We start from the raw sequence: 14,540 nt of genomic DNA on the forward strand, positions 1-14,540 counted from the left end.
GTTCTAGGTTACAGGAACGGACACCAGCCTATATACATTGCAGCCAAATTTCTTGGGTCAACCGCTTGTTTGATCAATTCCTCCACCTGGCCTTCAACGCCCAGAGGAATGCTTTCAGTCGGAAGTAATCCCCTGACTTTGCGTTTGATACTGTCTACAACGCTTTGAGGCTGCAGCTTGACGCCCACATCTCCTCGCCGATGTGCCCGTTTTTCTTTTTGTAGATCCAACGTTGGATCGTAGATGAACGCCTCTAGAATTGTCATCAGAGTTTCCTCTTGCTGACGAAGAATGCCCAGAGTCAGCTCGCAAGACTTGCGAAATGGCCCTTCGTAACCATATATACCCATCGCAGCCACCATGTTGTGGGTAAGTCGGAACGGCACTCTTTCAGGTTTGGCAAATGTCAGGCCCTTGTCAAAGAGACAATTGAAATCGACATGAAATACTCCACCATTGCCCTCCTCCAAATTTACGTTCTCGCCATGTCTATCGCCGAGGCCTAGGATGGTGCCTACCATGGACATGACAGCACAAGACCGTGTGTATTTCAATCGCGCAGCAAACCAGGCTGACGGGCTAGGGAACTGTTGCGTGAACCAGAGCTGAAGTACCGGAGGAAATCTCCCCAGGACCTCATCAGTAAATATCCTGGTTTTGCCGTCTGATAAACATGCTTCATCCATGAGTTGCTTAAGAACGGTGTAGTCGGGGTAAATCTTCCGGGAAGCATAAAGGTTGATGAGAATGTCTCGCATAGTTTTGATTCCTGGAACCCATTCAATGATGCCGCACTCTTCATTGAGTGGCGTGACAGCATACGTTCGAATGTAAAGCTGTCTCCGGCTGGATTCCGCATCTCGTTTCAACGACCGATTGATCAATCCATTGAATTCCATAAGACGCTGGTCAGTTCGCAAGTCGTCCTTGGGTTTGATCAGAAGCATGTAGCTTTTCCCATCACTCCCTCGTGTTGTCAGCCGTCTTGGCTTAGCCAGCGAGCTCAGGACGAGCACATCATCAAGAAAGGAGTCAATCGTGACAACATCTCTAGAAAATGCCTTGTGCTTTTTAACATACTCTGATACAGCCGGTAACGTTGCCGTCAAAGAGCTCTCGACAGGCACGACCAACGGACATGGAGTACATTTATGATTGAATCGAAGATCTTTACCCAGGCTGGCATGAACAGTCTTGTTGCCCCGGAAGTCTCCGTTTTGGCATGCAAGAAGCAGCTGTTCGGCTAATTTCTCTCCCATCCTGAGCAGGTGTTTGAAATCGGTCGTAGAGCCCTCAACTTTCTTCGATATGTTCCGGAGTGTCTGAAGGATCTGAGTGCCCCGTGCCTTTCGTTCCGACACTTGTCTTGTGGTCATGATGCCAATAAGGCTCCAAAGGGCTTGGCGAGGATGAGCTTCCACGACCTTGGCAATGATGTGCGTCAGCCGGTCAAAAACGTTCGAGTTGGGGTGGGCGATGCGTGCAACAATCTGTGGCAAAGCTGTATAAAAGATGTACGCCGGCAGCCTATGGATGTATTTGTCAAGAAAAGAGTGCAAAAGATTGAGTTGCTCAACGCGTCTTCGGTGAAGCTCGCGAGAAAGTGATGCTTTCCCTTCTGGTGCTTTGTCTACTTGGGCACCAAGGTCAAGCCAGAGAGTCAAAATTCGTGGAAGAGTCTGGTAAAGATATTTGGTGCCCGAGTTCAGTGAACGGACATAGTTCTCGATGACGAGTCTAGCGACTTCACCGGTGATGTAGTTATCGCTCTGGTCATCAGCTTTGAGCGGCTTTTCAGCTTCAAGGATCTTCTTGTAATGACGGCCAAGATAATAATGCCCCTTTTCCCAAGTCGAGAAGGTCTTGGGTGGCTGCTGATACTTTTCACGCAATGCACCGGCGTGCGTCTGCCCGGCGCTATCAAGCCATTTGGCAAGTAGCAGCTGCGCCCTAGCTGTCAAGAGCTTCTGCTGTGGGCTCAACTTGCTTGAACTTGTGCTGGTTGCTGTCCCTGTTTGTGTCATGAACTTGTTGCTCTTAATTGCTCCCTGCAGAACCTGTATTGCCTTTCGGTGCTGATTTTCTCTCCAAAGAAGCTTAGCATTCTCAATGGTAGCCGCATCATCGCCCAGCTTCGAAGCGTGAAGGATAGCGTTAAAAGACTGGTGAAGCGAGTTCGACTTCCGTGCAAGGCGTGCACTCGAGAGCCATAGCCCAGAAATGTCTAGGTCAGTGAATGTAGGTCTGTGTTGGTAAGTATATGGGCCGTCGATAGCTCTTGTACGATGTATCTTACCTAGTCAACTCCATGGTGGCACGGCGAATACCAAGAAGATATTGCTTGTCGTTCATATAAGCACCTATAATTTCAAGTCTCCTTTCTAGGAGGGCTGCTGTCGTTTGGCGGGCGACTTCGTCACCCGCTTTTGTTCCTATTATGATTTCCACATCCGTAAGAACATGTGACTTAAGAAGGAGGTCATGACAGGCCTGTAGCGATGAGGTGGATGCGGCGTTCATCGATGATGAAATTTTGACTCTTATATCCTTCATTATCTTAATGAGCTCTTTAGGCTTGTCTTTGGCCCTCAGCTTTTCGAAAAGAGTCGCAATCGAGATGTTGAAGTCTTCAATAGGGTCGCCGCGAAACCGTTGAATAAATTTGGTAAGGCTCTCCCACCTTCCTGTAACCCATGCCGCCTCTACTGCATAAGGCATGATCTTGTTGTCCGTTGATGCATCTGTGTGCATACCCTCGATGTGATTCAACAATCCCTCTGTCAAGAATTAGCTCGTGTCGGGACAAAAGAATGAAATAACCTACCGTGCTGACCAGCCTGCTTCAGGCAATGAAGCAAGTCGATCTGGATATCCGTGTTGTCAGGGTTCTCAGCGAGTTGCATCTCGTACCAGTTCTGAACAGCAGTCCACCTGCCTGCTTTGCGATGACTCAGAATCTGTTGGTTGATGTCAAGAACTTGTAAATGAGCTGAAATTCCATCAAGGCCATCAGGCTCATCGACATTGGCATAAATATCCTGAAGCTTTTGTAAGAGACGGGCGCGTTCCCCTGGCTCTTTCTTCCTCTGTTCCATTTTGTGGGCATGTTGCTCCAAATGAAAAAGAGCACGTGCGTATTCATTACAATCGACAGCTCTTTGTGCTATGAGTTCGGCTGGGATCAGATCGAGAGCCTCCTGCACTTGAGCTAGTCTCTCCCTGTCAGTTTCAGTGAGGCGACCAGCTGCTCGCCGAGTTTGCATCCATCTCATTGCATAGTCTACAGCGCGAAATACAAGCTAATAACAAGTTAGTTCTCGTCACAAGAGTAAGGCGTTTTGAAACCTACATGACAGTATCGCCGCATATCCTCCTTCTCCTGATATGATGCCGTCTCAGCAGGCTGATATTTCAGGATAGCAAGAAGTTCCCCGAGAATATCGTCCCTTTCTTGTTGTGTAGTCCGAGACCCCAAAAGAGTATGCAGGACTATATAGGGAAGGATGAATTCTGCAATAGAGAGATCTTTAACCCGAATGACACGCGCCAGAGGCTCGAATATCAAATCGGCAAATGGCGTCTGCCCCTTACGTAGAAGGTCCAGAACGTAAACCCTAAGCCAACTCGGATAAGGTCTGCCAGGACGAAAGAGCGGATACTCGATCTCGGTGTGTGGCATTGGAGCAACGACATACCGGGAGGCTAGAAAGGGTGCCACCACTTCCCGAACAGTTTCCGGCATTGCAACCCATTTACGATAGATATCGTTTCCACCTTTCATCCCCGAGTTTTCCATGGCACATGCAGCTTTGATGTCGCACCTACCCATGAGTTCCTGCATAGCAAAAGACAAGAATCCCTGGAACTTGACATCAGTCGTAGATAAGAATGCTGGTACCAGGGCCTCTTCCAGAAGAAACAGAACGAAGTCCGTAGTTTCTTCATTCGTCGCAAAATTGTTCAATATGACTATTGATCGTTGTTCTCTAACAGTCTCGATCTTACTGGGGTCCAGGCAGCCTATCAAGCCCATTGCTTCTGTGCATAGGCGCGCTATGTCTCCCGGAAAGCCGCTGTATTTACTTGCACAATCCAGAAGCGACCGCATAAGTGTGACAACGCCAATATCTGACTGTAGACTAATCTCAGATGTATGAAGTGCCGCTTGGTTTTCCTGAAGGTATGGTATCAATTCTGTCAACGCTTGAAGGGTAACACCAGAGTTTTCATGGCAGATTCTCTCGGCGAAGGCTTCCAAAACCTCTTCAACAGCGAGCGTTGCTGGTCTGTGCTGATCCAGCTTTTCTTCGATGTCCCTCAACTCTGGGATGTGTCTGAGTGAAGGGAGCTTGACGATGTACTTCGCAACGAGGGGGTCAAATTCATCCACGAGAGACTTGAGCATTTTCTGCGCTAGAAGAGCTGTTGACTCGTTCATGAAGGGCCAGTAACGGGTGACGACGAAAAATGTTGTTTCTAATAATGCCTCGACATCTGTCTCCTCAAGGTGTGTGAGCATCGATGCCCAACAGGAGAAACTTGCTTCTCTCAGCGCATCTTGTGCCAGTGTCGAGAGCAAACAAGCAGACATCTAAAAATATAGTCAGTATTGCGATTCAAGGCTGGACACGTATGGCACGTACTTGCGGTCTAGCTGTGCTTGCATAGCCCCTCGACACCCTGATCATTTCCTCCATGGCCCGAATGTAGCGCCGACGCTCCGGGTCAGGAAGGCTCTGGTCATTGATGACATCGAAGAGACATGCCATGAGGCCAAGAAGTTGTGAATGAATAAACCGAGCAGTGTGGTCCGACTTCTTAGCTCGAGTTTCTTTGTTTGCTGGGATCATCATTTTCGCCATCGTGTCTAAAGCTTTGCGGACCTGAAGATGCATAAGCTTATGCCAAGGATGCATTGAGGATTGACTTACTGGTGCTTTTTTTGTTTCATCTGCGTCGCCGGCAGCTTTAAGTAACTCTATGACAGTGAGCACTGGTTCCACCTGAAGCAGATTGACGAGGGGCTCGCTTTGAAAATGTGTCGATAACTCCTCGAGGCGAGATTTTGCGAAACTAGCGATATCGTCTGTATCTTGTACCAAGAGCAAGGCCAGGGTTGCGGCTAGGTTCGCAGGGTCGATTAATGGTAGCCAAACCTCGGACTCCTGTCGTGCCTCCGCAATCTTTTGGATAACGTCTTTTTGCTTGTCAAGCACAAGCCACGGCAGTGCGTGAGTTTGAATCAGGAGGAGTAACTCGTTAACAGACACTTGTAGCAATTCAGCAATTGTCCGGCTCATTTGAGGGCGTTGGACCATGTCCTTGGTAGTCATGTATGCTAGGTTTGGCCAGAAAGGCTCGAAAAGCCTACGTGGGGTTACTCGACGAGCATCAGCTAGGTTCAATAGCTCATTGAAGGCGCAAGCTGACACGATATTGTTGTTGCTTCCCAAGTACTCCAAAAGCTTGATGAGAACCAAGTTGAGTTCATGTTCCCAGACCACTGTTCCTAATTGACCCCATGCCATGATAAACGTTTCAGTCAAATTAGGCTGGTTCTTATCTGAGATTGATTTCAAGAAAGCAATCGAGTTTTTTCTATTACGCGAGATCAAATCTTGCGTTTTCATCGGAGAAGATCCATTTGATACATTTGTCCGGAAATTGCCATCTGCGAAGGGCGCTTTAGCCTGGTTCACTCGTGGGTTCCCAGCACCATTGGCTTCTGCTGGTCGAGCCGGAAGAACCATGCTGGAAATAACGGGCTCTTGCCTAGCCAAAGAGAAGGTGGCTAGAACACGCCCGGCAGCTATCCGTAGCTCCCTCACAGAGCTGTTTAAGGACTGAAGACACCACTGGCCTATCCCAGATGTTTCCAGATTAAGTAATTCGGTATCCTCACAATGGAGAATCAGTCTCCTAATAGCCAACATGGCAGCAACCCTCGGACGCCGAGATTCAGCAAGAGCGGGGAGTCGGATCAGTTTGGTGAAGAGTGCCTCGATTCGGGATTTATGCACGATTGCTCCATGAAGGTTTGATCGAACTGGAGGTGCATTATGTTCACAAATGGTGCAGGCTATTTCTGTCACTGCTGCTTTTGTATCATTGATTGTCTCGTTGCCACCATCCGCCACGCAAGATATCTGCGATAGCAAATCAAGCACGAGACATTGACGTGATATGTCAGCCTTTGGAAAGGCTCCCCTACTTCAGTAAGCATTTGAAGACCAAATTAAAGGAATGACTAACAATATTTGCGTTTCAAGATCAAGAAAATCATCGTCCACATCCGCAATCCCTAGAACGTCTCCCAAACGTCTCATGAGGACCGCCATGGGGCTAGAGTCTGCCTCTGCTATTTTTCGGCGTTTGGGACGGTCTTGTGAACCTGTGTCAGGAGGCTCGTAGTTCAGCGCCAAGACCTCGATGATCTCTTGCACTGCAGAATCCTCAAAACTCAGTGGATGTAGATTTGAGGAGAGCAGCTTTGGCCTGGGATTAAAATTAATCTGTCGTAAAGTCTGTATCACTCTCTTGTTGAGAATTAGTTGCTGATGGAGGAGTTATGGAGGATGTAACCCACCCACAGATCTGTTCCTTCAGGCAGGGAAGTATAAAACATTGAAGACTCATCTACAATGCCGGAAACCGCTAGCCGACAAATCGACGTATTTTCAGTAGAAGCTGCCGTTATTATAGCTAGAGCCATGCAGTATGTACGCCGCGTTTCCTCATCAATGTCTAGCATTGGCATGGGATTGAGGCTTGTCGCGATCTCACCACAAAGCAATACCATGAGAGTGATGGCCTTCTTGTGAACAGAAGCGCTGATGCCTTTTCTTCTCAGTAGTGCTCGCTCGACTTCTTGAGCTAGTTGGAGAACATAAAGCGAAGTGGCAGGAAAGTTGCTACCGTACCGGGTCTGGATAACCCGCATGTCCCCTAAGACATCAATCAACCATACCACAGTCTCTGAGAAGGAGGTAACGTTATCAAAGACATCATCTGAAGCTGTCAGAGGATAGGCCACAACTTTGCAAAAACTGATCAGTTGGTGCAGCGCTTGTGACATTCGGTCAACAGAATATGTAAGTTGGTTTGTGGAGGGCGACTCCTTGTCGACGAATTGGCTGAGAGCAATTTGAGGAGGTAGAGAAAGTGACTTGAAACTTTCTTCCACAGATGGAACTAGTAAAGGGTCTTGAAGCTGTTGAAGGATATCTGTCAATTGATTGTGAGTTCCTTTATTGTCCAAGTCGAGCTAACTACTTACGAGATGTGATGGTACGCAGATGGAATAAGAATGATGGCGCCATATCCCACAGGGTCCAGTTTTGTGCTATTACTAGCATTGTATACTGGAGGAAGCCTTCAATTGCTTCTGTGAGTTCAAGACACTGCGAATGGCCAAGAAGTCTAAGCAGCTGAGGAAGCAGCCAAACCCATAATGGCTCCCGCCCACGGAACATATACTCTTGCTCACCCACTCTATGTTTCAGAACTGCCGGCGTTTCTTTGATAGAGAACCTGAGAAAACTGATGGCCTTGAGGCCTTCTGTCCGTACTTGTGTGCGATCAAGGAATGGGTCATCTAATCGAATTCCTTCAAGAACAGCTCTTGAGTAAACGTAAATGAGCATATGATTATGCTCAACTCGGTCCTCTGGCGTCTTGAGAAGAGTCGGATCATCTTTGACGCGTTGGATAATAGCAAAGAAGCCTTTGAGTTCACTGTTCTCATCTGATTTGGAGGATTTCGTGGATGCTGAAATATTCTCCACAAGCTGCGCAGCTAAGGTTGATGGAGGAGGGCCAGCAACAACTCCACTGCCCGGTTGCCCATGATCCGGTACAGCCGCCCTTAAATGTAGATTAGCCGCCATGATGAATGCAGCATCGTTGGGTGCGGCTGTATCTTGTTGCTTCAAAGATGATGATTAAAGTTGGCGTCCTGAGGTCAAGATAGTACCTACTAGGTAGGTTAGATCCCTGAGGTCCGTACCTTCAGCGTTGAGGACGCGACGGGACTGGTCACGGTGGGGCAACACGAAATCACGTGATCAATGAGAACCATCTAGGAGGTAGCTTTCTGGTGGTCTTGGATCCCTTTTAAACGACATTTTATTACGATGGTCGGCATACAACGGCAGAGGCTACCTTATATAGTGGTATCGATATATGATCTCGCACAATCATCTTCCCATTTTACTCTTGTCTGACGTCGGAACTTGTCATCTAGCTCAACGTTCATAGCGAACACTGATCATGTCATGTGTTATTCCTAGACGAGCGCGGCTTAGCATTTGGTACACCAGAAACACTACGGAATGTCTTACCTCCAAGTTTGACTGTGTACGTGATCTCCGCTGACCCGTACACGGCTTCGATAGCCCCTTTCAAACAATAGTACCGGTGCCAACCCATTCGTCTGATCTTCGCGGTTCTTTTGACTGCTTCTGGGATCTTTCTTAGGTCAAGTGAGAGCGTTCCGATGTGCTGCGTAGTTTCATCGAGATGGACGGGAGCTTTCCCGTCATTATTGTTGCTGTAAATATCGATCTCGGTTTGTGGCACGTGGCCAAGCATTACCGGGAGATCGCATTGGTATTCTATCCGCGACGGTTTGCCTTCTGGGTAGGACTCACCCTTCCAAAGTTAGTGGCAATGAATACGCAGTTTGGAGAGGAGTCAAGATACCTTCTGAATAAACCAACACATTTCTGAGACGACTGTTTCTTGTTCCTTTTCCGACCAGAACCTATAACCGTCAGCGACCAGATTCGCCTGGAAGAATGTGTACGAACGCTTCTCTGGGGTTGTGTTTCATCATATCGTATTTCGTCATCAAGCATGTACCATACGATCGTCTTGCAATTCGAGATGCAACCTCCACCCGGGTGCCTGCGGGCTGATATCGACTGAGCCCATGCATCGCGGCACCTTTTACCACCGCCGTCCAGCCACTTTCTGGTTGAAGAACATCGGTTCGGCTAGATATTGCATCGCGTACGCGTGACTTCAAATATCGACTTTGCCCGAATCCTCCAACCATGATCACAGCGGCGACACCATCTCCCGCCATCTTGATCTGTTCCTTGATAAGACAAACGACATCCTTCATGATGGGCTCAAAAATTTTGGTTTTCATATCGTCTTGTGTCATAGTGTATCGGTTCCGTCGTAGGCCAAGACTGGGATCGACTTTGAGAGTCAAAGGTTCGCCCTTAGGAGAAAAGGTCTTCTTAAACTGTATCCCTCTGAGCGAACTGGCTGGAAATAAAACCTTGGAAATCTTACCGACTCGAACTCACCCAAAGCTATTACGAGTCTCTCATCAGTCCAGTACTTGTCTCCATGAGTTTGTTTCAGATGCCGACGAAAGCGCATATTCAGCATGGATGAACCGCACTTCCCGCCTGTACCCTCTGTGACTTCTTTTACTTCAACTCTGCCTATTTTGGTTACTTGATAAGAGATCAAGTCAACGGTGCCGCCTCCCGCATCGCAAACAACAAATTTTCGACCTACTTGTAATGTAGAGGGGCTAAGGGTCTTGAGGGTGTACAAAGCGGCTGCCTCCTTGTCGTTTGTTAGCAACACACTTCCCTCTGCGACTCGAAACTCAACCCACCGGTTCTGATATGAGCTGGATCCTCTGATTACCACAAAATCCTGCCATGGCTGCGGCCTGCTCCGTCGATTGCTTGGCTTTTGGCGACCAAATAGCGGGGACTGTGACGACAAAGTCCATGGGTGTTGATTTTACCACACTTGACGATAGTCTCTTCTCAAGTAGGCTGACGAAATGCTCATGGAGGCATGATAGATAGACCTTAGTCAGGTCTTTTGCCGATTCTCCCTCCTTGGTGATCTGCGCTGGATCATCCAACTTTCTAAAAGGTCTGGTCAAACATGGCAAATGGACTGAAGGCTCAGCAAGACGAACAGCTTGAAATACCTGATCCTCTTCGCAGACTCAGGAATCTGAAATCCCCACTGCCACCCAGTTGCCACTCTCCGGAGCTCAGTTGGTACTTTGGGACTGCTCTTCGAAGAGCCGGCCGAGGGCCATTCTGTCAAGACATGTTGAACATCAGGCTGCAAGGGTTAGCAAGCTCACCCTGAGAGATGTTAGAAAAACACTTACCCGAGTTGTGTCAGCCCAAGCGACACCTGAGTATGTCGTTCCAAAATCTATGGATACAACGATTCTGCGGTTGCTCATGACCAAACTACTTCCTAAAGGCTTCCTATGATTGTTTCATTGTCAACTATTTGTGGTGGAACAGTCAGGCATGATCTAATGATGTACGGGATATGGAACTTCTCTACCCAAAAGCTCATTCGTGAAACTGGGAATTGCCCCAGAATTCACTCATGTCGACTCCCAATTGGTTACAATAGAAACCAGCAGGGCGACGGAGCATTTCTTCGCCAGCACCCGAGGATCTGTCTGTAATTCTGGACGTGGCCAGCCATTCAATCTGACTCTTCAGGCCTCATTTGTTGTGTGGGCCTGGGGTTCTTTGGGCCTCGCTCATCCTCACCGACCAGTTATGGAGCAATGACCACCACTTTGACCACCAACTTCGGCCTCATCAGGGCTTTTGATTGAGTGGAGAGGGGTTTGGACACTGCAGACTTGGCCTTGAGCAGAAAATCGGTGCAGCTACGAATGACTGTAACCCTGGTAAATTCAGGCAGTGGAGCATGCAGTGGCCGCCGAAGCGGCCTAAGACGAGACCGACTTTTGATGTCGTACAGCTGGAAGACTTCCGAATGCATTAGGTACCCATCACCTGGCGCCTAAACGAAACCATGCTTGGGTCCAACCGCAATGTGAGGCTGCGAGTATTGAGTGCTTTTCCAAGGAGTCTTGATGGCCATTGGTGGTACGCCGGAAGCTGGCCTTGATGTGCTGCCTTTGATTCGACTTACCAGATGGACAGAGCCAATCTAGCGGATTGCTGGTCAGTCTCTGTCGCTTAACGATTTGCACGTGCGATATTGACAGACTCGTCTTTATCTTTGGGCTGTTATACACAATAAATTTGAGTACAGCAACCCGTCATCATGGATCCGGAGACGACGAAACAAGGATCCCTACAGACTCCCGCTCTTAAGGACAAATTGGCCAGCGAGACCCATTTACGTCGCTTCACGGAGAATGTATTGGACTCCAGGCAGCAGGAGATTGAAAATCGGGAGTCAGAAAAGGGCCAGCTTGCAGAAGAGGCAGAAATTCTCAGAAGGCAACTTGCCGTCACCCAGCGGCAGCTCGCAGAGGCTCAGGATCAGATCTTTCGTCTACAGCCTAGGAGGAGAGATATCACAGAAACAGAGGCTAGAGAAGCCTACAAGATCCTAGTTGGGAATGTCCAGCGCTGGGTTGAAAATCGTGCTGCATATGCTATCGAGGATCTGGAAATTGGCCGCCTTGCTGCCAGAGCATCATCTCCAGAAGGGCTGCGACTCGTTTCTCTTCTTAGGGAACAGTCAAGGCGATGCTTGAATGTTACGCAGTCTGATGAGTTTCACATCACTGGGGTCATCATGAACTATCTCCACGTTACTCTGTTCTCAAAGTCTTTTTATTGTCCTCTCGATGATACGGAAGGTGACGGAACGTCGAGATGGGTTGATGATCTCGAGAACACTATGTCTCGATTGCCAAGAGGTTTGTCTTAATCCCAGAGCGTGTTGCATATACCCAAGCCGCTGACATCTCACAAGATACAGCTCATTGTAGGGAATGGAGAAGCGAGACGCTGACTGCTTTGACTCACCAACCATCTTTCAGAACGCGCCGGCAGAGGTTTCTGAATTTTGTTGTTGAAGATCTGACAACCTTACTGTCAATAATTGCTCCGAAAAGCCCTCCCGCTGAACTGCAAGATTCTATTCGCCGAAGTATTGTTGAACCTGCAGCAGATCTCGCTCATCAGCTTCACCTGGCGCCCAGTGTGTTTTCATTGAAATGGCCTGCTCGCACAGCCGCGACGAGGTTGGAGGTTTACCAATGCTTGAATTTGGCGAATGGAGGAGCAACTCTTGACTTGAGTGGAACAAAGGCAGCTTCGCAAGCACGCCGCGGTGTCATATATCTCTTTGATATAGCTCCCGGGCTTTTCGTCGAGAGAGTAGAAGGTGGTAGAAAGCTCGGGTTGAAAGCAATTGTTAAACCCACTGTTCTCGTCACTAACTCGGGCGGGGATGTGCTCCAGGGCCCAACAATCATGAGTTTCCTATGGAATAATACGCCAACTTCTCAGGGAACCAGTCGAAGCTCATCAAGAGCATCAAGTTCAAGGAGTGAGTACAGGTATTCTCCACACCCTTTTAAGCTCTGACATGTCTTAGGGCCAGCTGGATCGGTCATATCGGCATCGAGCAGACAAAGATATTAGCCCTTGTTTTTATGAAATTGTATTCTTATGAAGCGTAGAAGTCAGCAAACAGAGACAACGGCATTAAAAGGATAAAACGATGAATGGAGAAGAATAAAACGCACGTATGCTACTTTTATTATCTGGAGTGGATATCATATCTGGGTATTTTAAGGAAACTGGGCTAGAAATGCTTTTATCGATACCAATAACCACCATAACCTTCCTGATGAGTAACGATTACCGGTATACTGCGAACTCGACGGGTTGGCCGAGGAGGTAGAGGCGGTGGTGGGGCGCCAACTTCTGATGCAGGTCGCCGCCGGCCAGAAACAGGAACCTGTAGAGTGTTTCCTGGGTAATGCGGCGCGAGTGGCCTTGGGGGAAGTGGTGGTGCTGATGGCCGTGACTGTGAAGGCCGCCTGAGCCTCTCAGGCACATTCGAGGCGGCATTCCTGGTCCAGCGCTGACCTTGAACCACCTGAGGTTGAAGGTGTAGAGGTCTTTGGCCAGGTGCCCTGTTATTTGGCGGTGATGATTCTCTCCCTCTGGGAGGAGTTGCTCGCTTGACCTCGCGGACAGGTTGCTTTACCTTTTTTGCGGGATTCGGAACTTTTCTCACAACTTTTGGCTTCGGCGGTCCGGCAGCTTTCGCAGGCCCAGTTGCTTCTTTGTCTCCTGAGTTCTGGCCAGTCGGTGCTGGAATGAAGGGCCGGACGCAGTTACTGATATAGTCGTTGGTGACCCCTAAGGATGTGGCATCAACAATGCCTGAGTTGATCCTGTTGATATACTCCTCCTTTGGTTCGCTATCGACAATGTACCTTGGACTTATATATACCAAGATGTTCTGTTCCAAATGTGGCTTGTGGTTGATGGCCTTCCTCTGCCCTTCCCCTTGCTGGGCAAGGACTCGTGCGTGGTCCGGACCACCATTGTTGACAATCCAAGACACAGGTCGGCGATACAAGGCGGCTTCAGCACGCCGTAGCGTAACAGTCATGTACTTCTTCTGGTATGCGTCCTTGGAAACACCTTCGTTGATGTCAAGACGAGCCTCATCGCGGGGATTGATCTCATAAACAAGGCCTTCAACCCAATGTCCTTGCGACTCGATAACATTGGCATATCCACGCTCGTTGATCTGCCAACGATGATCTGCCAGCCTCCCAGAGCCGATGAATTTGCTTCCAGGACATCTTCGTTTCATCTGCTGAAGATGAAGATTACTACCATAGGCAAAGTAGTACTTGGTGAGCGGCTGACCGGTGTCGGCCTGAGCCTCATCTGCAGACAAATTCATGCTGGAGATCTGTCGGGGGCAGCAAGCTCCGTGTATCCGATGGTGAGGTGCAGGGGGAAAAAGTGCGTATGTTTGTGAGTGTGAGTGTGTGTGTTGCGTTACGTTTTCGTTGTGGTAGGAGAATGTGATAGTGAGCTAACGGTGATTAAGATGTGATGTGAATCGGCTCCCTCACATGAGAAAAACAACATCGATCAAGCAAGCAGTGTCCACGTCGACTTGGCTAAAGCATAAACTAACTTACGTACGGTAGCTGTGCTCGGCGCCAGCAGCGCTCAATGGGCGGAGTGGGCTAGGTTGTGCAAGTCACCGACTGGGCCTTATTGTCACATTGGGCAGCAAATGAGTCAGATTTTCACAAGAGGAGACGCCAACTCATGGCCAATTGCCGCGTCCCACGTTGGAAGACTCGCAAGGGACCTGGCAAGCGAACTTTGCAGGGTAGACGCGGTCACATTTTCGTGAATACCGACTGTCTGGGCCTTTACAAATGACAGGCAAAAACAGGTGTCGTTTGATAGCCTCAGAATATTCACACGCTACGAGACGGCCCAGCCCGCCTCCATTTCCTTGTTGGGCTCCGCACCGTGGCTCCGGTCTTCCGGCATTTCTCCCCGCAGCCCCCGGCCAGATCCACAACGACAGCTCCCGCCAAACCATGCATCCGCACCGCCATTCGAGGCCAGAAAGGCTTTTGCTGTACTTAACCTGAAAGCGAGGCGACAATTTTGAGATGTGACAATGACAGCTCAGGTTAGGCGAGCGAGCGTGTTACTGACAAAAAGCTGAGAGCCAACAACTGACAATTCTGTGATTGTGTCTGGGTAAAGCAGGCGGCCGTGTCCAAA

At 48.9% G+C, this 14,540-nt stretch overlaps 4 protein-coding genes across 4 annotated transcripts; 1 reads left to right on the forward strand and 3 right to left on the reverse strand.

Annotated features, from left to right (window-relative positions):
• Window positions 1-8: 8 nt before the first annotated feature.
• On the reverse strand, window positions 9-7,886 carry FMAN_09203 (putative UVSB PI-3 kinase; the record flags this gene model as incomplete). Its single annotated transcript, XM_041830016.1, has 9 exons — window positions 9-2,244; window positions 2,297-2,777; window positions 2,825-3,299; window positions 3,350-4,591; window positions 4,644-4,883; window positions 4,932-6,207; window positions 6,253-6,536; window positions 6,587-7,224; window positions 7,277-7,886. 9 exons carry the CDS (start codon window positions 7,884-7,886, stop codon window positions 9-11), a joined length of 7,482 nt encoding a protein of 2,493 aa, XP_041680722.1.
• A 357-nt stretch (window positions 7,887-8,243) lies between these two features.
• On the reverse strand, window positions 8,244-10,228 carry FMAN_09204 (uncharacterized protein; the record flags this gene model as incomplete). The annotated part of the gene is made up of 8 exons (XM_041830017.1): window positions 8,244-8,284; window positions 8,340-8,649; window positions 8,701-8,761; window positions 8,808-9,250; window positions 9,301-9,582; window positions 9,635-9,896; window positions 9,950-10,101; window positions 10,151-10,228. 8 exons carry the CDS (start codon window positions 10,226-10,228, stop codon window positions 8,244-8,246), a joined length of 1,629 nt encoding a protein of 542 aa, XP_041680723.1.
• An 848-nt stretch (window positions 10,229-11,076) lies between these two features.
• On the forward strand, window positions 11,077-12,410 carry FMAN_09205 (uncharacterized protein; the record flags this gene model as incomplete). The annotated part of the gene is made up of 3 exons (XM_041830018.1): window positions 11,077-11,680; window positions 11,737-12,315; window positions 12,364-12,410. The coding sequence occupies 3 exons, from the start codon at window positions 11,077-11,079 to the stop codon at window positions 12,408-12,410; spliced, it is 1,230 nt and encodes a 409-aa protein (XP_041680724.1).
• A 175-nt stretch (window positions 12,411-12,585) lies between these two features.
• Window positions 12,586-13,599, reverse strand: FMAN_09206 (uncharacterized protein; the record flags this gene model as incomplete). Its single annotated transcript, XM_041830020.1, has 1 exon — window positions 12,586-13,599. The coding sequence occupies one exon, from the start codon at window positions 13,597-13,599 to the stop codon at window positions 12,586-12,588; it is 1,014 nt and encodes a 337-aa protein (XP_041680725.1).
• Between the last annotated feature and the right edge of the window lie 941 nt (window positions 13,600-14,540).

Source organism: Fusarium mangiferae, assembly GCF_900044065.1.
Source record: "Fusarium mangiferae strain MRC7560 genome assembly, contig: FMAN_scaffold004, whole genome shotgun sequence".
In the NCBI taxonomy this organism is placed as follows: domain Eukaryota; kingdom Fungi; phylum Ascomycota; class Sordariomycetes; order Hypocreales; family Nectriaceae; genus Fusarium; species Fusarium mangiferae.